This window comes from Echiichthys vipera (genome assembly GCF_963691815.1).
Source record: "Echiichthys vipera genome assembly, chromosome: 20".
NCBI classification, from domain to species: domain Eukaryota; kingdom Metazoa; phylum Chordata; class Actinopteri; order Perciformes; family Trachinidae; genus Echiichthys; species Echiichthys vipera.
The window spans coordinates 4,576,527-4,590,413 of NC_139845.1; the positions used below are offsets into that span (position 1 = coordinate 4,576,527).

Here is a 13,887-nt window from a genome sequence, read left to right on the forward strand (position 1 = left end):
CAGGAGGAAGTAGGAGAACGTCAGACCGGTGACACAAGAGGAAGGGTAAGTGACCTGGAACGAGAGGAGAGTTCATTCATTCATTCATTCATCTTCAACCGCTTGTCCCTGTCGGGATCGCGGGGGGTGCTGGAGCCAATCCCAGCTGACATTGGGCGTGAGTCCACCCTGGACAGGACGCCAGTCTATCACAGGACACATAGAGACAAACAGAGACACACAACCATTCACACCTACGGGTGATTTAGAGTCATCAATGAACCGAACACCTGCACGTCTTTGGACTGTGGGAGGAAACCGGAGAACCCGGAGAAAACCCACGCAGACACGGGGAGAACATGCAAACTCCACACAGAAGGGCCCCAGCAGGGATTCGAACCAGGAACCCTCTCGCTGTGAGGCGACAGTGCTGACCACCAAACAGTTAAAATACTGTGCTGAAACAATAAGTAAGTCAAATATTAGAAGCATGTCTCGAGACAAAAGGAGAGGAGGGTTCATTCATTCATTCATTCATTCATCTTCAACCGCTTGTCCCTGTCGGGGTCGCGGGGGGCTGGAGCCGATCCTAGCTGATATCAGGAGTGAGGCGGGGTACACCCTGGACAGGACGCCAGTCTATCACAGGGCACATAGAGACGAACAGAGACAGACAACCATTCACACCTACGGGTGATTTAGAGTCATCAATGAACCGAACACCTGCACGTCTTTGGACTGTGGGAGGAAACCGGAGAACCCGGAGAAAACCCACGCAGACACCGGGACAACATGCAAACTCCACACAGAAGGGACACCGACGGGATTCGAGCCAGGAACCCTCTCGCTGTGAGGCGATAGTGCTAACCACCAAACAGTTAAAATACCATGCTGACACAATAAGGAAGTCAAATATTAGAAGCATCTCTCAGTTTAACACGGTGTAATTCAACAGTCTCTCAAACAACAGTCTCCGAAATGACCATAACGTTGATTCAACTCCACTCTGAAGCAACATTTTAACCTTTATTTGTTTATTTATTGTAGCGCTGTTGAAGCAAATGAACATAAACTGTAATAAAGAAAAGAGAATATGAGATTTTATTCTTTGCTGCTGGAAAAAGACTAAACCTTTGTTTATAGCACAGAATCTGACAGGTAGCTACAGGCCACGGACCCAGACAAGGTTATATGTTAATGAGGCTGAACACACACACACACACACACACACACAGATAAACACAAACGCACACACACACGCACACACACTGCTCTGTTTAACTTTGATTTAACCAGACCAGGTGATATGTTAATGAGGCTGAACACACACACACACACACACACACACACACACACACACACACACACACACACACACACACACACACACACACACACACACACACACACACACACACACACACACACACACACACACACACACACACACACGCATCCAGATTCTGCAAAATGTACAGTAACATCCCCCTAACCCAACCATATATCCACTGCCAGACAAGACGCTTTATATCTGCACAGTTTCATACCATCTACTGTTGATTTAAAGTATTTTATTTATTGTGTTGACCCTGTTTACATGTGATTATATACATTTATACGTATATTTTCCTTTTTCTCACGCTGTACTGGAATTTAATTCCCACTTTGTAGCTGTCTGGGATTTTTGAATGCCAATAAAGCATCTTGAAATTTGAATTTTTGGGTTCAGACGGAGGAAAAACTCTCAAAAAACATGTTATTTAATTTTATCTTTCATTAAAAAATCCCATGAAAACGTGAGAGACACAGACTGTGGCTGGGTTTTTAAAGCGATAGAGGGAACGACTCCTCACAAGAACAAACAAACTGTGGCTGAAGAACGAGAGTAAGAGGCTGCTAGTGTCATCTCTGGTTGCCATGGGGACAAATTTAGCGGTGCACCTGTAAATTAGACATGATGAGAAATGGATGCTGTGTGTGTGTGTGTGTGTGTGTGTGTGTGTGTGTGTGTGTGTGTGCAGGGGTCTGCGGATGTAGCTTGAACAAATTTACGTGGTCGTCAGCGAAGGTCATCAGCATCAGGGAAATAATGAACATGCCTGTAGGCCGGTTGTAATCAGTGCGACGGAGCCCGGGCGGGGGGTGGGGGGCTGCTGTTGATGAGGTCGTGTTCAGGTTGTGTACGTCTGCTGTTCGTCTCCTGGGGGCGTTAATAACCGAGACACACATACGTCCTTGTTGTTGCAACATCGATGAACTGTTTAAATGTTTTTTAGACCTTTTTTAAAGATGTGCAGGTTTCATAACAGAGCAGTTTCTCATTGACCCCCATGTTAAACAGGCCGTTTTCACAGCATCATTAAACCTGTTTAAGGACAAAAGAACATTATAGTCTGTATGTTTAGGTCATATCTCCATGACAACACTGAGGGGGGTGGATTTGTTTTTACCGGGCTAGTTTTTATTTTATTGGAGGTTAAAGTTTATGAATAATTAGGGGCGTGGCCTCTTGAGTGACAGCTAGCCTCTGGCCCTCACTTCTCCTCGGAGGTAAACGTCAGCCAGATGGACGTACGCCCCTCCCCACAACATCACATACATGCCCTTTTTTGGTCAGAGGAAATGAGGCGGAGTCAAAGTCTGACAAGATGGCGACTCCCGTAGGCGAGGACGACTGGGTCAAGTTGAGAGAACGGACCTTGACGGAGACGCTACGTCCGTTTTCAAAGACGTGTTCAAAGATGTAAACACGACGTGTTGTTCACAGAAATAAGACCCTGTTTGTGAAGGAGTGGTACGACCAAGTTAAGTCGTGACGAAACACCCTTTCAAAATACGATTTCCGGGTCCAAGCCTCGTATTTCTACAACGCCGCAGCGCCGTGTTCCCCGATGTTTGAACAGATCTGAGTTTTTAAAAACAAGGTAATTGTCATTTTTATCTTTTTCTAATGGATAAAAAAGACGTCTAACTGTCGAAAGAGTTGATCGTGATTGTTTGGCTGTTTGGTTTCAACTGAGGAAATCTTATTTTGAAAGGGTGTTACGTCAGACTGAACAGGAAGTGCCAAAAATTGCAGTTTTCCAAGTGACCACTAGGGGCAGGTTTCAGTCAGTTAACAGTCGAATAAAGTTAATTTCAGCACGAATATTTGGAATTAATTCAAGAGATTTTTTGTCCCCAATAAAGGTTAAAGAAAATCATATTAAGGTTTTACACAGATGTTACCCATGCAATTACTTTATTCATAATTAAACCTGATGTTTCCCCTGTTTGTTCCTGTTCTGTAGAAAGGTCTTATTTATGTTATGCTTTGATTCATGTAACGTTTGGACTCAAATCCTTTTATTAATCTGGGAAACACAAAGTCTCTATAACAGAATAAAGGCTCTTGTTGATAACGTGGTAAAATTGTAAAACATTGCATGTATAATAATGTGAAATATTCTTTATTAAAGTTATTTCTTTAGTTGAGCAGTCTTCTGAGTGCCTTTGCGAAGTCATAAGGTGTAAAAATCACATAAAAAAACTCAAAATGTGCTGTACTGGCCCCATATCATCCATATGTTTTGTACTTTAACTGTCAATTTTAAATGCACTCCTCACTCCACTACATTTATTTGACAGCTCCCAATTTAGGAAGGAGGTTAAAAATCATATTATTTGTGAATCCTATGGGATATTTTTCATATATTGGATGATATCAGAACATCCAGAGTCTGCTAAATGTACAGTAACATCCCCCTAACCCAACCATACATCCACTGCCAGACAAGACACTTTATATCTGCACAGTTTCATACCATCTACTGTTGACTTAAAGTATTTTATTTATTGTGTTGACTCTGTTTACATATGATTATATAGATGTATATGTATTTTTTCCTTTTTCTCACGCTGTACTAGAATTTAATTCCTACTATGCAGCTGTCTGGGATGTTTGAATGACAATAAAGACTCTTGAATTTTGAATTTTTGGGTTCAGATGGAGGAAAAGTCTCAAAATGTGCTGCACTGGCACCATATCGTCAATATGGTCGGGCCCTTAACAGATGCAGGGACATATTGTTAGTGTTGCCGTGAATGTTCCCATTAAACTTCGATGTCTAGTGTTTTATTAAACATGTTTCAAATGATTAAGTTGACATATTGGCGATCTCGGCGACCATTAACCGCTAGTTAATGCATTTTTACGGCTGCATAATCCAGAGTGGGTGGAATATAATATATAGGAATATATAATATTTCAGTGCAGCGCGGTGAAACAGGATAAATAATAATCACGACCTCTCCGCGTGGGCAGAGGAAGCTGCATACAGAACATAGCAGAGAGCTGTTTGTTGCAGAAAAGTTGGTAATTATCAAATTGTACCCAAGGTGGCTTTAATTAATCATAAATGATGAACCGTCCGTCAGTCTTTTGCCACAGAGTTGTGCTGATTTGAGATCTTACTTCATGTTACAGATGCAAAAGGAGGAAGGAGGCTCAAGGGAAACGCAGGTCTTTTGAAAGCACTGGGGAAGTTTAACTTGCAACACTACTGTCACTTTAACCCTTAATGTAACACAAACAATATTATACTGCAATACAAATATATACCGTTATAGTATATATTCAGAAAAATCAACTAAGAAACTATTCGTGGATAAAAGGGCCACATGGGAATGTTGTGATTTAGCTAATCCAGCAAATTAGAGTGAAATCAAATTTTGACATGCTGATGTTTAGCAGGTATAGTGTTTGACCACGTCCCCCTTTATAGTTTAGCATGTTAGCTGACTGACTTTAAAGGTCTCTTATCGTAAAAAAAAATTGGATTTCTAGGTTCAAGGTGTTAAAAACATACAGGGTCACATGTTTACCGATTCAAATCTCCTCCTTCCAGGGTCCAAGTCTATCCACTATCTCTGTTTTATTACCTATCCTAAACAAACCCCTTGTAGTGTTAAAGTTACGGTACTTTTTGAACGGCTCTTTGAAGCTCTTTGGTACAAACGAAGGGAACAGAGTCGTACTTGAGAGCCGATCTTTTTATCGTTGTGCCCAAACTTCCTGGCCTGCCGTAGATCCACAGTGCAGGCCTCACCAAACACCAGACACTTTTATCCAACATGCGTGACAAACAGGTACGTGTGCACAATGCCTGATCGATATTCGCAGATAAATATGAGCTCATGAGATCACGTCAAAGAAAATTCCCATACGAAATGTCCTCCCATTTCATCGCTTCTTTCCCCGAGAGCATTTAAGGATACAAGCAGGAGAACACACACCTGCTCAATGAGCTCCATTAGCGAGAAAATGTGCTGTTGACGCGTTACACTGCGACGCCCTCCAAGATCTTACCTCCGTTATGACACAAACACACACAGCTTAACGAGAGACAACAGCGGGGAGGAGATAAAAGCACAGCTTCGACCGAGGTCTTTGAGCGCTGGGTGTCTGAGACTCTGTGATGGTTACCATGGTAAACAGATGGAGGTGACCACAGGGTAAAATATACTGCACACGGGGGGATTTACCAACATATGCGGGGTGCAGGAGCTGTGCAAACACTGTGACCTGTTGCAGGAGTTTATGGCAGAGGCCTCGGGGAGCAAGAAGGAAACAAACGGGATAAAAAAAAACAACGTCCTGCTGCTTCTTCCCTTTACTGTTTCCTTGTTTGTGGACTGGCAAAGGCTGCTGGGTTGACAGGAAGAGCCACATTACACTGAATGGGTTACATAACATCATATTTATGGTATTTTTTTGTGCATACAACATGCACACACAGAGAAAAGCACAGCGTCAGCACGATATGGGCACAGTGAAGGAGCACAGTGCCTCTCTTTTTAAGCCACGGAGAGCAACAACCGGACATTTTGACAGAGTTGAGCAGAGATCTTGACGGACAGATAACGACAGGAGGAACACAAACATGACCTGCTGCTCGAGCACTCAGACGCCAGAACGGGAGGGAAAGAGAAAATGAAAAAACCAGCTCTGCACTTGTGAGAGGCGTGCGTGGATCTATGGCTTGCTAAACACACATTCCTTAGGTGTTACTCCAGGGCCAAGCGAATACTTCACACAGACGCCAACGTGGTGAAACTTGCCTGACTTATAAAACAGACTTCCATGATCAGCTCCAATAAGCTCATTATTCAACACAAGATCAGTCTCTAATCAAAGCAAGCTGCGCAGAGGACCCCTGAAGCTGTCAAAATGTGCAACAAAGAACATTTCAGTGGCGGTTCTTGTGTCTCACATGCGGAGCCACTCATGTGACCTGCCACGTACACGTCAGGTTCATGAGGGCAATAGCGCCGCGCTGATTACACGTGACCCTGCAACTTGACTTCATGAACAGCAAAGAGAAGCGATTCCCTTATCTAAAGCATCGAACAAGTGCAAAGAAACACTACCTCTGTGACATAGATGAGCGGGATAGCTGTGTAGTTCTTCCTCATTCCTCCTCGTCCTCACAGCCTGAGGTCAAAGTGCATGTCAGAGCGGCTTCAGGAGACCCCTGCACCATCTGAGAGGTCTGTCTGTCTGCCTCTTTGAAGTTTTAGGACTTCCCTTTGAGGAGGAGGAGGAGGTGGAGGTGGAGAAGGGGGAGTATGTGTGCGCTCTTATTGTGAAATCTTTTTGCTTCCTGTGTTGGCAGCTATCAATCTCACCGTGCACTTTGTCGGGGTCAGCGTTCCCAAGCTGTCCTGTTCTGAACTGCACACACACACACACTCGGAGGGGGAAAGACCACCTTAAAAGGCTTGAAGCAGCCCGAGCCGTAAATCTTTTTAAATTTTTTTGATCCCTATCAGCCACCCTCCACTGGCCCGGGCACACTTCACCACAGTCATAACCTCATCCTGCCAGTCAGGAGGGAGCAAGCGGAGGATGGAGAGCAGGAGATGGACACTGAGAGAGAGAGAGAGAGAGAGAGAGAGAGAGAGAGAGAGAGAGAGAGAGAGAGAGACAGAGAGACAGAGAGAGGGAGGGGGGGATTTAAGGGAATGAATGAGTGGGAACTCTGAGTTAGTGCAGGAATCTCCTGCCAGACTCGCTGCCAGAGGGGACTTCTAATCTGCAGAGCCAGATAACAGTGTGTGTGTGTGTGTGTGTGTGTGTGTGTGTGTGTGTGTGTGTGTGTGTGTGTGTGTGTGTGTATGTGTGTGTGGACCCACCCACGCATATTTTACAAGTGGGAGTGGGAGCAGTGTTTCTTGTCATGCAGCCAAACCTGAAGCATAATGTTGTTTATCGTCACTGGAGAGCCCAACACTAAGATGTGTGTGTGTGTGTGTGTGTGTGTGTGTGTTTTATGTGTCGACACAAACAATGCAAAAACTCATTTGTACTATTTCTGAGTGAGTGAGATAATCTTATATGTAGATTTCAAATTTAGTCTGACTTGTTTGGAGCATGCACTTGGTCATCTAGTGCTGAGGATGGGCAAAATGTCACTAGCCTCGTCTTTACTTAAAGGTTTAATAAATATAAGAAATGGACGTAGCGTCTCCGTCAAGGTCCGTTCTCTCAACTTGATCCAATCGTCTTGACTACGGGAGTCTCCATCTTGTCAGACTTTGACTCCGCCTCTTTTCCTCTGACCAAAAAAGGGCACGTATGTGACGTTGGGGGGAGGGAGATACGTCCATCTGGCTGACGTTTACCTCCGAGGAGAAGTGAGGGCCAGAGGCTAGCTGTCACTCAAGAGGCCACGCCCCTAATTATTCATAAACTTTAACCTCCAATGAAATAAAAACTAGAGTTATGGGAGTTATAAGATGAGCAAATAGAACAAGTTTTAAGCTTAAGTAAAGTTTTTTTTTTTTGGAGAGGAACAAGCTAAACAGGGAGAAGCTGCCTGCAAATGAAGAACTCCCATGATCCCCTGCTGCTTCACCACATCACCCACCTGCATCTTTTTCTATTGTTTTGATTGAGAGACCTCTAAATGACACATTGTGACACAAGTTGCAATTTCATCTGTTTTTTGGGGCTGATGTTGAACATGTCTTCAGTAAAACTCATTTAAAGCTCAAAGTTTTAGTCCTTTGGCTTCTCCGCTTTATTTGGGAACAAAATATCGAGGTTTTCACGAGTTCTCCAACATCTTTCTGTGACGATGCGTCACCGTCGTGGCTCACTGGGACCAGAGCCATCGTTCATGTTATTTATAACACCGGTGCTTTTTTTTCCTGCTATGACTACTATGCTATACACACAGCTGCTCTATTTCTAGTGGGATCATGTCAGTGTAGACGATGTAATCACAAAAAAAGACGGAAAATAATGTCAGTTTTACCCTTTAACTGCATAATTCAAGATATGTCCATATATTAATTACTGCCCATGTTACACTTTAGCTCTTGAATGCAGAAAAAACACAGGAGTTACTAACAATGTCTGTTATGAAAAAAGGTTATTTTCTAATGAAAAAGAAAAATAATACTGCGCCACCTAGAGACAAAAGGAGGAACGAGACCTCACTGGTCATGATGACGAACTCTGGGAATTAAAGTCCACAACCACAGGTGTTTTGGTAGAAGAACAGAACTGAAAATATGTTTTTTTTTAGTCACTTTAAACTTTAAGTGATTAAGCTACTTTACAGTCACACGTGGGCTGAAAGTTGCAATCCATGAGAATCGAGAGACGTTGTTTCTAGCGGCCTCTTTGGCGTTAAGATGTAACTGCAGCAGCTCTGGGACTTCATCTCCCAGAATGCCCTAGGAAACCGTACAGTGTCGACTGTTTGGCGTCAGTGGATCGGCAGCTCTCACCTGCAGCGATGCGGCGTGGTGCCTTCACATGCTCTGCGCTGACAGGAGGTCAGAAGAGAGAAGAGGAGCGGCGTAAAAAGCGCCGCTAACTGTGCGACGCTTTTCATTTTAGCGCGGGAAAGTCGTCACAGGCACTAAGACACTTTCATTAGTGAGTCACGTGATCAATCACCATTGTTTTAACTCATTCCTTGAAAGATAGGAACTTAACAGTCAATTAACTTAATGAAAATCTTACGGACTACAACTTGCGACCTAAAGGACCGAAAAAGATGTTCAAATGTCCATTTTTTTTTTCCTTCAGGTTCTTCTGGTTCTTTGTCGGTTGAATTCATTTGCACATCCGTTGGCGATGTTGTCAGGTAAGTCGAACTCTGCACCCCTCAGTCAAAACAAGTTAATCTGATCATCTCTAAAATAAGCCTGTGAATGTTCTCATGTGTCCAGGTCGTCGTTATCCTCAAAGCAATTTCAGTCAAAAGCAACTGGACTTGGTTATTTGTCCAGGAACTCTAAATCATCTCTAAAATAAATGCCCGCGCACACACACACAAGTAGAAAATATGATGTATACGCATCGGTGTATGTGCAGAATTGTCGATATGCAATCATCACGAATGCAAGAAATATTAAACATGTATTTTGGGGTGCACATTTTGCTGTCCCTGTATGTTTATATGTTAAAAAGTGGCAAGAAATTAGGTCCCTGACTGTTACTGTCAGGCCCTGCAGCAGCACAGAAGGGTGAGAGAAGATCTTCTGCAGAGCTTTAGTTTGACTCTGACCCGTTAAGCATCGCTAACATTTGGAGAATTAAGAGGTTATTTAAAAAAGATCTCACACTAAAAATCCACACACGGGGATGAAGTCAGGCATGAATGATGCATGAAGAGAGGCAGGGAGGGAGGACAGACAGTGATGTTAAGGAGATGAGATGGAGAGATCGAAGAGGAGGAGGAGGAGGAGGAGGAGGAGGAGGAGGCGGTGGAGGATGAATACAGTTGATATGACAGTTGGCAGGAGGGGAGATGAGGAGAGCCAGACACGGAGACCTCTTCACCCTCTTCCTGGTGCCCAGCTGGCATCACCAGCAGCTTCAGTGTACTGCTGCGTCAGCACTCGTGAGGCTGAGAGAGATTATCTGCTCCATTTTGCAGGAGGGTGAATCGAACAATAGCCATCAGCTGCTACAGCGAGGAGAGGAACAAACGAACCGTTCATGGAGCACAAAATTTAAAGGCCACTCAGGACTTTTTGTCAGCCGCCTCAAAGCACTTACAGCTCACTTTAATGGGGCCGATGCAAAGTCTCAAAAGGATTTTTCATTCCCTCTGTGCTGATACAGACAGAACTGAAAAGGAACATGATGCCCCCTGTTGGATGGTAAACACTATTACAGACGTGTGTGTGTGTGTGTGTGTGTGTGTGTGTGTGTGTGTGTGTGTGTGCGTGTGAGGACACACACAGAGGACGCCATTACTCCACTACATCTTTACATAGGAAATATTTGATTGCTGTTATAATATTGCTCTGAATGTCAAGAAAAACTCCTTAAAAAATAAAGTGATCAATAATAAGATGCGGCAGTAACTCAGTCCATAGGCGACTTGGCTGGGAACCATAGGGTTGCCGGTTTGAGTCCCTGTGTGGCCCATGAATGGAGCGTGGACTGGTGGCTGGAGAGGTGCTAGTTCATTTCCTGGGACTGCCGAGATGCTGTTGGGCAAAGTACCGATCCCCCAACTGCTTGTTGCGCCAGTCACTGGCAGCCCCCTCGCTCGGACATCGCTCCATTAATTGCATGTATATAGGTCCTGTGTGTGTGTGTGTGTGTGTGTGTGTGTGTGTGTTGGAGCTTACACTGAGGAGACTTTCTTCTTCTTCTTCCTCAAAACCATCCCCTCGAGGTAAAAACGAGGACACAGTGAATCTCCTCATTTAACAGCTGCAGATCCCTGAAGTTAGAAAGAAGCGCTTAACGACTGACGCACGAATGTAAGAAGTGCATAACATATAAAAGTTTGGTTTGGTTTTTCTTTTCTAAAGCTACTTTGGGTTCCAGAGAACCGATATATAAGTACAATTCATTATCATAAATTAAAAGTATAAACCACAGTGTAGAAGTTGCCAATTTGCATTCACAATTATACTTAAAGCAAAAGTATTAGCGTCAGAATTCAGGAGAATACCAAAAGTAAAAGCACCCATGGTGCAAAACGGAGCATTTTTAGAATAAAACACATGATATTATAGGATTATAATTATTGGATGGTTGTTAATGACGATAATGAGCTAATGTGAGCTAGTTAAGCTGATATATTGTATGCACAGAAAAAAGTGTAGTAAAAATAATTTAAACAAAGTAAAATACACTTTAAACATAACCAAATACGTGTGAACAACAATTACTTACAGTCTATTGTTGTCTACAGACGTGCTAATTGCTAACATTAGCCTGCTAATTATCTCTAAATAGAACGTACAGCTGATTTGAAATATAGTTTAATAGTTATTTTGTAGTTAATCAAAGTATTGTTAAATACAATCTAATATAATTTTAACAGTTACTGTATTAACTAATTGGCTAATCTTGTGTAATCTTATCTTGTGTTTTTTCCACTGCTTGTCATAAAGTGGAAGCTTTGAGCTAGCTACAAAATTAGCCTGCTAAATGCTAACAAATACAATGCTAGTTTAATTTGGTGAGTTAGCATGCTAACTAGTGCTAATTAGCACGAAACAGAAAGTGCAGCTGATTGAAATATTATTTTAAAGGTGTAGTAGTTAATCAAAGTATTGTTAAATGAATTATCATTTAACAGTAATTTAATAAATATTTGGCTAATTATTGAATCTTGTGTTTTTTCAACTTCTTATCCTAAAGTTCAAGCTTTAAGCTAGCTAATTGCTAAATTGAGCCTGCCAAATGCTAACAAATACAATGCTAGTGTAATTTGGTGAGTTAGCATGCTAACGTGTGCTAATTAGCACTGAACAGAACACACAGAACCCACAAAACAATCACATTAAAATGACTTAAATCTGAATTTATTAGTATGCAAATACACTAAACTGTCAGTTTGTGATTTTCTGGTACTTTTGCTAAAACTTAAAATACAACAGTAATGCAATAAATCAGACCTTCATAAAGACTGATTCAACTTTTGGAGATGTGTTTGTAACAAATATATATTTAACAAAAGATAATCATTTAGCAGCATTACCAAAAGTGCCATAAAGTTGAATCAACAGCACTTCATTAACAAACAAAACCGTAAAATGATGAAAGGAGGATTTATTACAGGACTGTTGTTACTCAGCTAATTTAACTTAAATGAAAAGGTGAAAATGCTCGAACATCCACCTGTAACATTCTTCTGTTTTGTGCAATAACTTAACCCACCACTTAAAAGTGCAATGATTTAATATTACTGCTCACTTCTGTCGTATACAGTCACACATATTTGATCTCCTCTACGTTTAACTTATGTGATTTAACTTTCTGTGCATTGTATTTGACCTGTATTCTTCCATCTACCTCATATATATTTGACCAAGAGTTTATTGCTTACTGTTTATTGTTTTTTAATACTTTTAATACTTTATATATGTATTTATCTTTATATTTAAGAGTTTATTGGTTATCCTCTACTGTATTTGTTTTAATTATACCTCTACACCTGCTGGAAACTCTGTAAAGAAGTCTACGTCTGAGTCTAAGTTTAAATAACAACCAAAGCACACAAACCTCTTCTTCTTCTTCTTGTCCCGGCTGCCGTTTCACAGGAACTCTGAGTCATGAGTGTGTGTTGTGTGTTCAGTCACATCTCTGCACACCTCAGTGTGAAATGCTGCATGGTGCAACTTTCCCTCAGCTCAGCATAATCCTGCAGTGATTAACAGAGACACAGCGCTGTGAGCTCACTGTTACAGTCTCGCTGTCACTGAAGAGTGGGTTGTTGCTTAAACGAGTAGTCGATTCATCTGTTAGCAGCCTTTTTTTGATAATCGATGAGTCGTTGAAGTTAGTCTAGCGTTCTCTGATTCATCACCTGTGAGGATTTTATGCTTTTTTGTAGATATGATAGAAAATGTAATATCCCTCAGTTCTGGACCCATAAAGTCTGATGCATGTTTCTGAAAAAAAATAAGGAACCAACCACGAACACATGTGAAGGACAGAAATCAGAAACAAAATCATCGAGTAACAACAAAGACACACAAAATTATTTTAAAAAGATTTAAAATGGCCACTGAGAGAAACAAAACGATGACATGGAAATGTAAATGTCTAAAAATTATGCAAAAGCACCAGAAAAAGATGCAAAATGACTAGAAATTGACGCAAAACCACCACAAAAGTTGTAAAAAGATTAAAAATAGATGCAAAACCACCAGAAAAAATGGAAAATTACTAAAAATAGATGCTAAAGCACCAGAAAAAGATGCAAAATGACTAAAAATAGATGCAAATCCACCACAAAAAGATGCAAAATGACTTAAAATAGATACAAAACCACCAGAAAAAGATGCAAAATGACTAAAAATAGATGCAAAACCACCACAAAAAGATGCAAAATGACTAAAAATAGATGCAAAACCACCACAAAAAGATGCAAAATGACTAAAAATAGATGCAAAACCACCACAAAAAGATGCAAAATGACTAAAAATAGATGCAAAACCACCACAAAAAGATGCAAAATGACTTAAAATAGATACAAAACCACCACAAAAAGATGCAAAATGACTTAAAATAGATACAAAACCACCAGAAAAAGATGCAAAATGACTAAAAATAGATGCAAAACCACCACAAAAAGATGCAAAATGACTACAAATAGATGCAAAACCACCTCAAAAAGATGCAAAATGACTAAAAATAGATGCAAAACCACCACAAAAAGATGCAAAATGACTAAAAATAGATGCAAAACCACCACAAAAAGATGCAAAATGACTTAAAATAGATACAAAACCACCACAAAAACATGCAAAATGACTTAAAATAGATACAAAACCACCAGAAAAAGATGCAAAATGACTAAAAATAGATGCAAAACCACCAGAAAAAGATGCAAAATGACTAAAAATAGATGCAAAACCACCAGAAAAAGATGCAAAATGACTATA

At 41.3% G+C, this 13,887-nt stretch overlaps 1 protein-coding gene across 1 annotated transcript in view; it reads right to left on the reverse strand.

Annotated features, from left to right (window-relative positions):
- Window positions 1-6,510, reverse strand: part of tmcc3 (transmembrane and coiled-coil domain family 3) — a 56,879-nt gene extending 50,369 nt beyond the window's left edge. Inside the window, exon 1 of the mRNA XM_083935346.1 lies at window positions 6,388-6,510. Coding sequence (XP_083791472.1) covers window positions 6,388-6,432 — 45 coding nt within the window. The 5' untranslated portion in view covers window positions 6,433-6,510. The remainder of the gene's footprint in view (window positions 1-6,387) is intronic.
- Between the last annotated feature and the right edge of the window lie 7,377 nt (window positions 6,511-13,887).